The sequence below is a fragment of the Passer montanus genome, unplaced genomic scaffold, assembly GCF_014805655.1.
Source record: "Passer montanus isolate IOZ18808 unplaced genomic scaffold, ASM1480565v1 scaffold106, whole genome shotgun sequence".
NCBI lineage: Eukaryota > Metazoa > Chordata > Aves > Passeriformes > Passeridae > Passer > Passer montanus.
This window is the reverse complement of record NW_024357170.1, coordinates 3,110,090-3,125,677: the sequence shown is the minus strand read 5'-3', so window position 1 is coordinate 3,125,677 and position 15,588 is coordinate 3,110,090. Positions and strand designations below refer to the sequence as shown.

Sequence of the window (15,588 nt, the reverse complement as noted above, 5' to 3'; positions counted from 1 at the left end):
ATTACTGGGGAGAGGTTTTGTAGGACTGATGCTTGGTGCCCGTATCTACCATGACACTTTCCAAGCAGCACAGAGGGGAAGGATTCCACTTCCATTTGAAAGAGTGGAAGGATCAATCTCAATACCTAAAATCACATCAGGCTAAAAATGCAGCTTTCCTGCTGCATTAGTATAGTTAAACATTTCTAAGAGTATTTACAACTTCACTGCCCTCACCGGCTTGCCCAACCCAGCTGGGCCCACACTACAGTCTGCAAAGTCAAATAATTTCACATTAAATCTGCCATCAAAACAACTGGGATCTCAGGAGTTGAACCCAGCCCTGACACTGCAACAAGCTGAAGAGAGGTCAGGTCTTGAAAACAAGTAAGATAAAAGCTTTTGGCCTGTTTTCACAAAAAGTACAAGGCATAACAAAGACTGGTTTGCTCCTTTTCATTCCTTATGTATTTATTTCAGACTGTCCAGATTTGCTATTAAGGAAAATGAGGTTAAAAAAGCAGGGAACCCAGACTTCATCTAAATACGTGGTCAGGTTGTGGCAAGGAACACACCTGACCTGAGAAGTTTGGAAGCATTTCTAGGTCCCCTGGTTTAAAACCATCCATTGTAATGCATAAGCAAAATCCAGACATAAATGTTAAGAGGATAAGTGCAGCTCCTGGAAACGAGAACGTCATTATTGGAGATCAAAGCTATATTTGACATCCTTGGGACAGATTTGCTGCTGTATATGAATACTCCAGCAGCACCATGCACATGTTGGGCTGGCAGAGGTGGCTGATCAAATTGGATGCATTGCTGGAACAACATAAAGCATTGCAATCAATCTGCCCCAGAAGTCTTTCTGTAACAGTCTGTTACACAGGAGTGTTACAGCGGCAACATTGAAAACTTGATCAATCACCTATGAAAATATGATAAAGATAAGAAATGGCAGATTGGACTTTTCAGTTTGAGTCTGTACAATTCAAGCATCATGTCAGTGTCCCCAACAGACATCCTCCCATGCTGTGGCACATACTCATCCAACAAAAGGCATCTGCACAACCGGGCATCAAGTCCTAAGAACAGCACAACTGCCCTTACAAAGGGAGACAACACATTGCCAGTGCCACAGCTAGTGGCAACCCAAGAACTTCTGCACTGAAGTGTGTCGATCCCCTCAGCAACAGCAAGAATCCCTCCCTGCTGCTGCCTCTGATGCTCTCCACATCTGTTCAGCACACAGTATGAGCAGACAATTTTTCCTCCTGCAAACTGGCATCTCTGAGGGACTCCACACTGAGTCAGAGTGTGTTCGAGTTCTACACCTCTGATAAGGACTTCCAGAAAGGAGGTCATATTTAGCATGAGTTACCTTCCACCCATTTTCAGGAAACCAAAGCTGCGTGCAGCTCAATAACTGCCCACCAACACAGCAGATAATCTTTATAGGAAGAAGTTTATTCCTACTTTATTGTTGGAGAAACTGAGCCTCAGAAAGGCTATGAGATCACACAGAAAATACTGGCTAAAAATCGTGTTGGAAAGAGAGATGAATCCACTTCTTGCATTGTGGTTTAACCTCTCTTCTCAGGAAACTGACAGCTGGTTGCACTGAAATGAGGAAGTGGATGCTTTGTCACCTCAGTGCTTTTCTTGAGTCCTTTTCTGGTTTTCATCTCACTATTTTTAGGCTACATTAGAAAAACTGAGAGCTAATGGAACACTCTTCTCATTCCTATGCAAGAATGTGAAATGTAAGGGCACAAAGTAAGGTCATATTATATGTACTAAAATCTCACCGTACTTAGAGACCAGATAAATAAGTAATTAATCCAGTTAAGCAGCCTTGCAGATAAATGACTGTTAAAACCCATAATTGGATGAACTGGTTCCTCCTCAAAAATAACCTTTAATGAATTGACTCTGCTGTTCTAACAGTGGATTCCGAGCCTTTCCCATTGTGACATTGACCAGGACTGCTGTGTCAAGTGGAACAACAAGAGCATTAACCCAAACTTTAATCTCCTCAGAGTCAGATTTGTTGCCCTGGGAAGCAGCAGCACATCTGATTTACCTGACACCCTTGGCTTTTCATGGTGTCCATTGCCTTCTTAACTGCAGGGTTTGGAGGTTCAGAGAATTCCACCTGAGTCTTCACATTCTGCTCAAAATAGGGGCCAATCAGGAAATAGTTTTCACCCCATTCATCTGCAGTAGTTTTGGATTTTGTCTGGATCACAGTGTAAATGCCTCCCACTGCAAAAGAAGATCACAAAGAACAAAAATCAGAAAGGGGCACAGGCTACAGATCTCTGCACTAAGCTCCAACCCATCTGTGGATCAGATGCACTGCTAGTTAAATCCCCTCACATATGTAGACTTTAAGTTAAATCCAGCCTCAATCAAATAAATAGGAGTTCAGTCTCTCATATGGTATCAGAGCTTCACTGTTCAATTGGGGGATTAAAATCCTGGGCCTCATACTTCCACTCTCCCATGTCTGATCGTGATTCTGCTGTATCCCAAGCACAGCCTTCTGCTTTTGTTTTTACTGCTTCAGTTATAATTTTCAAACCTATTTTTCATGACATGGCAAGAACTGAGCTTGTTTGACACAAATCACTAAGAGAAGTTGAGGAACTGAAGGATTTCATTGATTGCTAGTTATAAAAAGGGACTTAACCCAATATCCTCAAAGCATAAGGAGTCTTGTTCTATTATTTGTCTTGAAGAGTTGTTAAAGTTGGAGGGAATGTAGCCTGCACTGACTACATAAATGGCTGTAGCATCTTTCACCAAAAGATTGTCTGCTTTAAAAGCAAATATAGCATTCAAATGTGTAAGAGAATTGAGCAGCATCCCTCACCAAGTCAATACAGATCCATCTAGTCTTGCAAAGGCTGCTCCTGCTCAGAGTTTGCCATAGTCAGCCCTGGAATTCATGCACTGGCAGGGCAAACCTCCCTTTGCCACAGTCCCCAGTGTGCCAGGCAGTGGACATTGCACCACCACCAAGTCAGAAGAACACTAGGGCATGCTTGAATGCAGCAAGGGGGCAGGATGGCAAGGGAAAACCTGAAGCCAAGCAGCTGCTGCACACCAGAGACAATGAGCGTAGCTGCAGCAAGGTGGAAGAGAGGGAGCACAACAGGTACAAAGAGCAAAATAAACACTACAAAAGGGATTGGTGCTCCTACATAATATTTTTTCCCTCCACTGAATGTTGAAGCTTTGGAAAAATTTGGCAGCACTCAGGGAAGGAGATGGTGCTACAGCTTCCAGCAGTGACATCAAAATTACCTATGGAGTCAGCACTGAAAGCTGCCAGGCACTGAGAGCTGGCACTCTAGGCTTACACTTTTAAAGCTATTCAGATATCCAGAGGTGCCAGTGCACCACTTCCAACAGAATTAAAAATCTTGAGCAGTTACCTAATTTGCCTTAAAAATCTGCCACTGCTATGTACAATACGGCGGCTGAAGTTGCTCAGCACTTTGGGAGATTAGTTCACAGATTAATTAAACTGTATCCCCTAACAAACACAGAAAGCCTTCTGCAAAGTCTGGTGTCTTGCAGCCCCGAGGAGCCAAATGACAGAGCTACAGTTTTAATTATGCTCCTAGAAAAGAAATTATTCACTTAAATGCCTTTTCTCTACAAATATCCCATTTGTTTTGAATGCTGAAAGGATCCCTGGTCTCAATATTTTCATGTCTCAGGAATCTAGGTATTTACAAAGAGAAAAAAAAAAAGCAGTTCAAATCTACCAGCTTGCTAAGTAGAATTAGTACAATAAATTATTACCCTTAATAATTCAAGACCTAAGAAGACAAGAATCTTACAGATGTCCGTTCCTAAATCAAGCTGTCAGTTCAAGAGTTTCACATCATGTAGCCATGGAATTGCAGAAGGAAACCTATGCATATGACTATTGTTCTCCCCTTCAGCAGGACCAAAAATCTTAAGAAACTAATTTATAGTCATCATATTCTTCCATGGCTGCTTTGGACAGGGATTTTGAGCAATCTTAGATAAATAACACTGTATCTTCCCTCCAAGTTCCTCTGCTCACAAGCTGAAAGAGTCTATTTGAATAGCTTGGACTCAGATAAACATAAAATTTTAATTGCATGAGACAAGTCAGAACATGCAACCTATAAAGCAACAGTTATGATGATACATCTGTTTTTATGGGTTGGTAAATTCATCATAGGAGCATAAGAGGCTTCAATCCAAAATAGATAAATATGAGGCTTGTAGAAATCTTAGTCATTAAATTGGCTGGTTTGAATTGGCAGGGATACAGAGCTTAGCATGAGGAAAGATTTTAGTGCAGAGCAGCCTGGTGATCCAGGAAAAAGAGAAAACATGACTTGAAAGATGAAAGACACTAAATACGATGACAAAGCTGTATATGCCTAGAGTGAAGCAAAGCTCCTTCCCCCATCCTAGAATCGTGGATCAGCCTTTTCCATACTGGAAAGGGCTCAACACCGGGATTGGCAACATAGCTGAGTTTCCACAGCCACAGATTTGAAGAGAAATGGGGCAGCTGCAACTCAAGGCAGGGCAGAGCCTGGATCTTTGTTTCACACAACCAGCATCTGGGTGTTTCTTTCCACAAAGTTATCCTTAAGATCCCTGTGTGCCCTAAAGGGCCGAAGATGTATGGAAGGCCTCTTATGGCGTGTGTGCTGTGCTCTGTTGTCGTAATCTGTTGCACTGCAAGGTAAAAAACATTTCAGGGCACTGATTTGCCTGAAATGCAATAAAAAGTACTTATGATAAAATCCAAGGAGTACATTTTACAGGTTGTTAAAACTCCTCAGAAGGTAACTGTGATACAAGCAGTGCTACCTGGCCCCCAGACTTGCTTTTGTCTTCCCTGTTACTGTGGAAATATGACTCACAAAGCATATCTGTGCATAAGGTTTAACTGACAGCAGAGGGAAGCTGCAAGGGAAACTATGTATGTAGGAAGTGTTGGGTATAACTTAAAAGAGACATCTTGAGAAGAACACAGCAATGTCTAGAATAACGTATTTATTTTTGAAATTACACTTCTCCATAGCAAACTCAAGGAACACAATATACACTTTTAAGAGATAGTTTCTACATGCTCAGTTGCTTTGAATTCCCTGGAAATATCTGTGCCAGTAAGCAAAATATTACATATCCTACAGAATAGCAGAGCAGGGATTTACATGTTCAGCTCACAGAATTCTCAGATTGCTTCAACAATTTGGTAAGCCTTCTTTTTCTTGTCTAATACGATTTTAGGTCGTACTATAAACAGAAAACCTTTCCAAAAAAACAGGGATGTACCAAAATGTTGCAAGTTTCTCTATGCTGCCTCTCAAATTTTGTACTTTGAAACAGGGTTAAAACAAACAAGAAAAGACAAAATGAGAAACCAATAGAGAATCAGCAGAGATCAGAATAAGAGAATTGGTTTGGAATATCACAGACAAGGAGAATTAGCAGTAAAATGTTGACACAGGAATAGTTTAGTTTTCTGATGTTCAACAAAATGCTTTATTCAAATATATTAAGTTTTAGTAATTTTAAAACTTCCTTGAAATAAATATATTTCTATTATTTCTTTTAAAACAAACTTTTAACCTTTCCACCAATAAATGAAATCAACTTTAAAAGGAAATCAACAAAAAAAAAAAAAATCTTTCTCCCATCTATCTCCTTTTTTTTTAAGGGAAAAAATAAACTGGCACAAAAAGGGGAGCTCAGATATTTGAGAAAGAAGGATTTTGTTAATTTAAGGGAAGACCGTGACACAGGAGGAAGGACTTGGAGAGAGCTTCAACCTTAACACAACCAAGAAAGCATTTTAATTAACTTACCCAGAGAACCACTAAGCTACAATATCCTCCAGTAACCAGACTGTAATGTGCTCCGACGCTGACAGCATCCTCACTCTGTATGTCAAGAGGATTGCATACACACCTAAAGAGGTCTTCTTACTGACCTCTTAAAAAATAGATGAAACCAAAATACTATTTCATACTATTTCATAAAATTTCACAGAATTATTTTATTTTAAAAGTCTAAACCTTTTTATGTATGTTAACACTACTAGAATTTGTCTAAAAGAGTTCTCTGCATCACTCCAGTGTTTTCTTTTTTCCAAGTCCTGCTGCATTATTTCTTTTGTATAGTTAAAATCCAAGCAGCAGTTAGAGCTTGTCCTTCTACCCACTCCACACTGCAGAAGGACAGAAGGAAGGAGAAGCAGAAACCAAAAATGAGGGAGAGAAATAGGAAGTGAACTATGCAAGTGAGACAGAGGTAAGTGGAGATTGTCACTGATCCTTTCCCATACACCTTTGCTACACAGAGAGAGCATCAGGATCATTCCAGTGCTCTGCAGCTTCTTTGCTATGTCCTGACCAGGCCACTCTGGAGGCATTAAAGCTTCTCCGACAACCATGAGAGCCACAGGATCCATGGGAACAATGTGAGCCCAGGCTCAGGATTCAAACTGCTACAATCGCTCTCACATCAATTGTTTCACCATTCTCCTCAGAATGTGTCTTTGATCTGCACAGGTGTGATAAAAATTTGGATTGAACTTGTTTCTGACATTTGACTGGAATTTGATTGATTGATTGTGTGTTGAGGTACCCTTAATAAAACTGGGTTGTAAAATGTGTCAGGTGAAAAACAACCAGCATCTTCAGCCAACAGATATTTTTCCTGTGGTTTTTGGGCTATGTTTGTGGCCAGGACTCCTCAGAAGACAGATCTCCACATTCGCTGAAATTCTGACATTCCAAACACATTTTGAAATAATACTGAACCATTAAACTTATGACAGATGTCCACAACTGAGAAGCTATTTCTGTGTGTATCATCCCCAGCGCACAAGATTTCATTTGGAACTTATTTGACATTGATATTCCACCCCACTCTATAAATGCACAGAGCTCTGAGGCTGTGCTTATGCCAAGTTTATGCCAGCACATCCCCACTCTCCAAAGGGTGTTACTTCATCTGTGTCACAAATTACAGTAATCACCTTCTCCCAAGGAACTTTCATCATGGGAAGACACAGAGGAAGTAAAATGCTGGTCCTACTGACTTCAGTGGATTCAGGATTTAATTTCCAAAAGTCCAGTTTTTCACCAGAGAAACCAAACCAAGATCTCTGCTCCAAGGAGAGCTGAAATAAGTTCTGTTTTTAGCACAGTCTTTGTTCCAATGGGGATGGAATAAAAATATTTGAGATTCCTCTACCAGTGACTCTTGAGCTAAGCTGTTCATAGCTGAACGATGACACAAGCTGGCTGTTTGCCCAGCATTTTTAAGCATTCTTCTACTTTCTATCTGAAAGCTGTGAGTGGTACAGCAAGGGATACTAATCTCGTTATCACTGGAATTACTTTCAAGACATCTTTCTAGAGAAAAGAGCACACCTTGAACATTCTCACCCCTTTTAACCAATGTGTCAGAAATCCCACTACAGACAAACTCAATCCAGGCCCAAAGTCTTCACAGCTTGGTAGCCACTTCTTTTGTGCTCCTGTACTTAAAGCTATTAATGGTCTTCATACTACGGAGGAAAGAAACCACTCATTTTTCCACAGCTGTATGACCAGACCTTGCTTTACTAGAGCATGATGGCCAAGAGAGAAAGAAAGATGATCTCCCCCACGATTACCACCAGATTTGTGGCACTGCAGCGGACTGGGACCCTTCACTGCCTGCATTTTTCCCCTTCTGCCACAAAAACACTGTAGATCCACTTCACATGGGGTTTTGCCCATCACTGAAAAGCCAACTAAAGTGAGGGAAATCTCACAAAAAAACCTAGGCATTTCTCATTTCTTTGGCAGAGGACTTTCAAGGCCAGATGATTTCAATATTGTTTTTTGGTTTAGATGGCAAGTTCCCTCTCATGACTTGGGGGAAGGGTGAGGGAGAGTGACATCGGCAGATGAGTCTTTTTTATTTCCCTTTTTTTATTTCTCCTTCAGCTACCTTCTCTTTGCTTACTCAGACAGAGTAGAGTACAAGCTGTAACTGAGAGGCCAATGTTTTCTGTGTCAGAGGTTGTAAATTAGCACAGGCTGCAGCCAGGAAAGAAAATGCAAAAAGGAAACATGGAGAAGTAGAAACTCTGCCTTATTAGAGCACATTTTAAATTATCCATTCTTAAAACAAAAGGAGACAACTTCCCTGTTCCAGCTGCTGACAAAGAAGAGATGAGACTCTGAAAATAACAGATACCTATAGATCTCTGAGCCCTGAGTTCGTACAACCATCTTCCCTACAGCTGCACCTCATGCCTCAGTAACAACCAGCACCGTCAGAGAAATGCCATGGAATGCTTGCTTCACTTCTACAGAATCAAGTATTCTCCAATTTGCAGGATCCCCTCACCATCCCTGGCTCTGAAGAGGTTCAGCTCAGCACCTGTGAAGGTCATTGGTTACAGTGTGTGGGGATGGATATCCACCTGTCAGCTCTGTTACCACCTTCTTCACAGAAAAGAGGACAATTCAGCCTGACTGTCAGTGCCACAAGAGAAATTGAGGGATTATTAAGAAGCAGCACTGGCCAAGGAGGAAATGGATCCAATCACCTGGTAATGCACCAAAATTAACACAAAGGCTGGGACTCTCTCCTGTGGGCAGCAGCAGCTTTACACCACTTCAGAAATGCAAACCAGCAGGCTGAGCTCCTCTGACATTCCTTTGCATTGCCAGAAAGGAAGAAAGAAAGCTGCATGTTAAATGCTCAAAATTAGCTTGTCAGGCAAAAATCCAGAAAATGTTTATCTTGCCCTCTATGTTACGAACATATGCAGCAGCGCAAACACTAAAATATGCAGTAGAACTAAATCTCTGGGTGGTCAGTTCATTTCATCAAGTAAACAATTCCTCCTGCTAAAGGAGCTAGGAAATATACATTACAAGCTATTCTTTCCTAAGCCTATATATCTTCTGTGATGACTCCCTGTGTTTTGCTGTCTACTCTCTCTCACAGTGCCCTAACATTTTCCCAGAAATGTTTACAAAAGTTAGGTCACCAGGGAACAGTTCTCACCACATGACTTAGACATTCAATTGCCTGGAAGATATAGGAAAAAAAAACCCCAAACCCTCAGTATCAAGAATTTGCCAGAAAAATAGGATGACAAAGGATTATAATAGAGATTTTGCACAGATGTTTCTAGTCAAGCTTGGTTAATGGAAACTTTGCGCAAGGTCAGATTCTAATGGAGAAATTGTTTTCCATTCCATATTCCTTCATCCCTGTCTGAATATATGGGCTTGGAAAATGGTGTAAGCAAAGGCACATTACTTTTAAACACAGTGAATAAAACTGACTTTGTTAATATTAATTCTCTCATAAAATGTGTGAATAGTAAAATTTAGCTGTGTCAGTTGATTTGGCTCCGGTGAAGTCAGCCAGAGCTCTATGGATGATTAAATCATTCACTACATTTTGTACATGCTCTGGAAAAAACTAATTGGGTTGTCTTCTCTTAAATATCCTGTGTGATATCTACATCCACTGGGTCCAGATGACTCAGAAAATATGTATGCTGTGGAGCTCAGAGAATGCCTGAATTTCCTAGATTTCTGCTGCCATCTGCTTGCCAGAGCCTTACTTATCACGCACACTGCAAAAGGGAATGCTGCATGCTCCAAGTTGTGGCCTTAGTGATTTAACTCTAAAAGCTTGGCTGAAGCTACTGAAAAAAAACCACACAGGGATTCAAACTGCCAAATATACTCTGTCTCATCTCTAGGTATTGATAGGGCTCACTACCATAAAAAGAGCAATATAAAACAACATAATTTATCACAGAATAGTAATTCCAGTTTCCCCTTGGAGATAAACCCCAGTACTGCCTGTTCCTCTCACGCACATTTCCTCTTTAAAGTTAAATTCTCAACAGTTTACAGATCCCCCTTCCTGATTAAACTCAATTTATCTGCCAGGACAATAGCACACATGAGGTCAGTAATTTACTCATACTAACTCACTTTTGCAGTGAAAAAGGAAGCTTGCAGAACTACACCTACATGAAATGGGATGATTTGATGAATGAATTAGAAATGAAGGCAGGAGGATTTTTGCCTAATAAGGAGCATGACCTTTGCTTGACCAGCAGCAACCAAAGAACAAATGAGGCCCCTGTCTGGCACCACCTGTGTTTGCAAAGAGCAGTCCAGAAGAGTTTCAGCTGTCACACAAAGGCCACTGATCATTGACTCCTGGGTTTTGTTCAGTGGCTGTAACACAGCTCTATTTATTTATTCCCCTTCCAGGCCTGGCCTCTTCTCCACACTGCTCTAGAAGGCTGATGGGGGGACTGCTAAACTGCTGTGCATCTGATCTCTGTTGTACAGCTCATTTCTATGCATGACATTCCTAAGTGAATTTGCATGGAAGGCAAAATCTAAGTACAAATGTACTTGTACAAATGTAATGTACAAAGCAATTTATATATCTGCACACACAGACTTATCACTTAGATGTTCAAACCCCCCCCCACTCCCTCTCCCTGGTGGTGGAACACAAAAAGACACAGACATCCTGGCCCTGCCCATACCACACAAGCCTAGGCAGATGCAGCCCACGCTTAGCACGCAGTTACACACCTGTACTTCTGCCAATCCAGCAGTTCTGCAGCCCTCTCCAATCTCCTTGTGAATGCCTATCTTCTCCAGCCCTTCACCCCTCCCTTCACTCCTGAGAAGCCAGCAATACTAACCCCCCAGGAGAGGTACAAACCTTTGTTGGTAACTTCCCAAGAAATTTCAAAGAGCAACAAATCCTCCATGGGCAGGTCTTCATCCTCACACTGAAGAAGCCCATTCAGAGATGTCATGGACAGGGATCTCGCCAGTGGCATTTTCTTCAGCCCCTGAGTGCTCCCCACACAGGCCACAGCAGTCAGTAAAGGTCCAGGTCCCGTGGCAGTGCTCTGCAGTTCTGGTTAGAGCAGTCTGCCTGTGTGCTGGGATCCCAGGAGAAAATTATTCAGATAGCTGGGAGCTAATGGGTTTAAACTGTCTGACCACCAGCATTAAATTGGCTCAGTGAAATCCTCAAAGCTTGAGAAGCAGCTGCTGGGAGAGGTAAGAATTTAACACTGACCTGAGAAAGGCCTCAACTGTTTTGGGGCCACAGCTCTTTCTTTTTCTTCTCTCAGAAGGAGGTAAAAAATTATTTTGAGCTTCTGAACCACAGCATTCAGTATCCACCAGCACCTCAGGAACAGTTGACATTGGAGGGTTGTAAAGTCAGCACCACCCTACCACCCTAACCCAACTCCAAGAGGGAGGACACTTTGAGTTCACCACCTGATTTGAGTCCAGCCCCTGAGTCCTCCCCTCGAGACACACCCTCCCCTTACACCCGTAGAGTTTTCCTACCTGCTGGCCGTCTGCAGGAGTAAGAGTAGACTCATTTAACACAATGTTTCTCAAGTTCCTTGCCAGATTAAATGCTGTTACCTTTTCTTTTTCAGTTCAGCAGCCTATAAGTCCGAGTTTACATCATCTTCTACCTCCACAATTGTCTCCAGCTCTGCTCCCAGGACTCTGCATCATCTGTGGACTGCTTTAACAGCTCTGCAGCCCTGCCAGCTTTTACAGAGCTACACAGGCTCTACCCCTGTGTTGGCATGCTCTCTTCCCTTCCTTGCAGTCCTGTCCCTGATTTTCCACCTGTTTTTTCTAGGGTTGTTTTTTTTTTCTTTTTTTGTTTGTTTGGTTTTTGTTGTTGTTTTTATTTTTGGGGGGGTTTTCTATGCTGGCCTCTGGGCCCTTGTCCTCCACCCAGGGAGCTTAGTCAGTACTATGTCAGGGTGCAGCATGCCCCCGTCTTCTCCAGCACAGAGCTGGGATGCTGCAAGCACTAAACACACATCTGCCGAGGTGCTGGTCCCTAACTCACAGTCTGAGATCCTCACAGCTCCCCAGAGCAGCTGCCTGCTTGTTAGACGCTTATTTTACACATCTGTTTGAGAAGCCAGGTCTTCTGGGACAGCTGGATTTGATTCTGAGCTTAGAGCACAACCTGCCCAAAACCCACAGTTCAGCAGGGAGCAAATCTCCAGGTGAACTCCAGGACATTTCTAGCACTGTGGAGAATACCGCTGCACCAGCAGGCATAGAGGGAAAAGCTCTGAGCTCACCTAAGGCAAAACAAGTCCAAGACAATTGGTTTAGGAGACAGGCAACCCATCAGCATAGAAGACATAGACATATGTCTCTTAGACATAATACATAATGCATGGTACAACTGAGCCTGCCTTAAAGAACACCTACCCCCCAAAAGACTTGCTCTTCCACTTCCACACTCTGTGCCATCTCTGCATTCATGGCAGTCAGACCCATCCCTGAGCTGGTGGATACAGCTCACTGAAAAAAACCTAAGGGTGCAGAAACCCTTTTTTGCAGAGTTAAGAACCGGACTTGTCTCAGAAAAGAACCTGGAAAGACGCCAGGGAAAGGTTCAGGGGTTTATTGGCTGGGTGTCATTTTGTCTCAATGGTTTGAGTTGTCCTATTCACCAGTTTCTAAAAAAAGGCCTGGCTGAGAATCATTATTTTTGGAGCAGCTGTGGCTTTTACTACCTGGAGTAGGTAGGAAACCAGATCATCCACTAGCTAAAAAACCATGCTATTTAAAAGAAAAACCAGTAATATATTAAGGCTCACTTAATTTGTGAACATAAGATCTGTCCAAGTCACATACCTTTCCTGGGATATTGACGCTGAGGGTGGGGCCTAAAGCTGCCAGGTGCACAAAGGCCACCTCAGGTGGGGAGTGGAGAACAGAGAACAAAGCAGCCGACAGGTTCATCCCTATCCCACAGGTTCTCTTCACCCTGTGTAAATGAATACACAACCAAACTTCTCCTTTTAAAGATTATAGGGGTGCAATGAGCCCCTGGCACCCCTCACTGACCACACTGAGTGTGATCACTTCACTGTGAGTAAATACCAGGAGCTGCAGCATCCCCAAGGGAAACCTGATGGATTTGTGGGTGTGGGGGCCCCATCCCCACTGCTGGCTGGGTGCCACTGTGCTCTGCAGGTCTTCACACAGCTCTCAAGGTGCTGAAATCAAAACTGTTCACATCAGTTACCTCTCCAGGGACCACAGTATCACAGAATGGTCTGGGTTGGAAGAGACCTTGAAGATCTCATTGCACCCCCTGCCATGGGCAGGGACACCTTCCACTATCCCAGTTTGCTCCGAGCCCCATCCAGTCTGGCCTTGGACACTGCCAGGGCTGGGGCAGCCACAGCTTCTCTTGCCACCCTGTGCCAGGGTCTTCAGCTTAAAGCCATCACCCCTTTTCCTGTCACTCCAGGCCATTGTAAAAAGTCCCTTTGCAGCTCTCTTGTAGTGTCTCTTCAGTCCATAATAAAATCACCCCAGAGCCTCCTCCAGGCTGAACATTCCCAGTTCTCTCAGCCTTTCCTCATAGGAGAGGTGTTCCATCACTCTAAAAAAAGCCCTCTAGTCGTGATGCCAGATAATCAGTGCAATGGTTCACTGACATACCAATGTCCCTAAGCATTCAAAAGCCTGAAAAAACATGCAAATAATTTTACAACAATGAACTAAAGTTCAGCAGCAAATTTTTCAAGCTCCTCACATTGTTGTGTCTGATGCCCCATGTGTGGAGACGTGAGCTCTGACTCCATGTTTCAGAAGGCTGGTTTATTATATTATGATACATATTTTATTAAAATACTATATAAAAACTATACTAAAAGAATAGAGAGAAAAGATTCATCAGAAAGCTAGAAAGAACAAGAATAGAATGAATAACAAAATCTTGTGACTGTTCACAGCCTCGACACAGGTGGCTGTGATTGGTCATCAATTGAAAACAATCCATGTGGACCAATGGAAGATGCACCTGTTGCATTCCACAGCAGCAGATAGTTATTGTTTCCATTTGTCTCCTGAGCCTCCTCAGCTTCCCAGGAGGGAAAAATCCTAGCAAAGGATTTTTCATAAAATATAATGGCTACACTCACATAGTCTGTGGTTTTCAGGTTCTTGAGTGTCGTGTTTTTCCAGCTTCTCTTTGTAATAAGATGATAATTCTTTTACTATTTGTATTTGACAAAACATCATATAATTTCTGAAACCTTGGTGAAGGAGTTAGAAAGAATCGTCAGATACCATGAGACACCTTCCACTATCCCAGTTTGCTCCGAGCCCCATCCAGTCTGGCCTTGGACACTGCCAGGGCTGGGGCAGCCACAGCTTCTCTTGCCACCCTGTGCCAGGGTCTTCAGCTTAAAGCCATCACCCCTTTTCCTGTCACTCCAGGCCATTGTAAAAAGTCCCTTTGCAGCTCTCTTGTAGTGTCTCTTCAGTCCATAATAAAATCACCCCAGAGCCTCCTCCAGGCTGAACATTCCCAGTTCTCTCAGCCTTTCCTCATAGGAGAGGTGTTCCATCACTCTAAAAAAAGCCCTCTAGTCGTGATGCCAGATAATCAGTGCAATGGTTCACTGACATACCAATGTCCCTAAGCATTCAAAAGCCTGAAAAAACATGCAAATAATTTTACAACAATGAACTAAAGTTCAGCAGCAAATTTTTCAAGCTCCTCACATTGTTGTGTCTGATGCCCCATGTGTGGAGACGTGAGCTCTGACTCCATGTTTCAGAAGGCTGGTTTATTATATTATGATACATATTTTATTAAAATACTATATAAAAACTATACTAAAAGAATAGAGAGAAAAGATTCATCAGAAAGCTAGAAAGAACAAGAATAGAATGAATAACAAAATCTTGTGACTGTTCACAGCCTCGACACAGGTGGCTGTGATTGGTCATCAATTGAAAACAATCCATGTGGACCAATGGAAGATGCACCTGTTGCATTCCACAGCAGAAGATAGTTATTGTTTTCATTTGTCTCCTGAGCCTCCTCAGCTTACCAGGAGAGAAAAATCCTAGCAAAGGATTTTTCATAAAATATAATGGCTACACTCACATAGTCTGTGGTTTTCAGGTTCTTGAGTGTCGTGTTTTTCCAGCTTCTCTTTGTAATAAGATGATAATTCTTTTACTATTTGTATTTGACAAAACATCATATAATTTCTGAAACCTTGGTGAAGGAGTTAGAAAGAATCGTCAGATACCATGAGATAATTCCACAAGCACTGGCAATGCCATCCTTGAGTGAACCTGGGAGCAACTCACCTTTGGCAGTTTGGAGATTATGGAGTTTTTAACTGATATAAAGTGCTCAGTAGCACAGTGAACATCAGCATTTCTTCATATTCTGAGTATATTTCATTTTATCCAATCTGCATGTCTTAAAGAAGGAGGTTTTTTTTCACACAATGCCATCCGAAATTCCTGCTTTTCTGTTAGTGAGGGAAAAGTATTTGAAGTACCCAGAAAAAGCAAGCTCCAACAGATAGTCCAGAAACTTTCATCCCTGCAAATGCTCTTAATTGCTAGAGGGCAAAGGGCTCTATTAATTATATTTATGGACTGCAAGGATTAACTATGGGATATTTGGGGCGCAGCTGGAGTTATCTGGGTTTAGGGCCATAAAGAGGGTCATGTGTTGCTGTGCACATAT

At 42.3% G+C, this 15,588-nt stretch overlaps 1 protein-coding gene across 3 annotated transcripts in view; it reads right to left on the bottom strand.

Moving 5' to 3' along the window:
- GYS2 (glycogen synthase 2) overlaps positions 1-11,299 on the bottom strand; it is a 44,503-nt gene extending 33,204 nt beyond the window's left edge. The window contains exons 1-3 of one of the 3 annotated variants that reach the window (XM_039721102.1): positions 11,116-11,299; positions 10,750-10,975; positions 2,063-2,244 (exon numbers count right to left, since the gene is read on the bottom strand). In XM_039721102.1, coding sequence (XP_039577036.1) covers positions 2,063-2,244; positions 10,750-10,870 — 303 coding nt within the window. In that variant the 5' untranslated portion in view covers positions 10,871-10,975; positions 11,116-11,299. Of the gene's footprint in view, positions 1-2,062; positions 2,245-10,749 lie in introns of all 3 variants that reach the window. The other 2 variants (XM_039721094.1, XM_039721112.1) reach the window with 2 other exon arrangements.
- Positions 11,300-15,588: the final 4,289 nt, after the last annotated feature.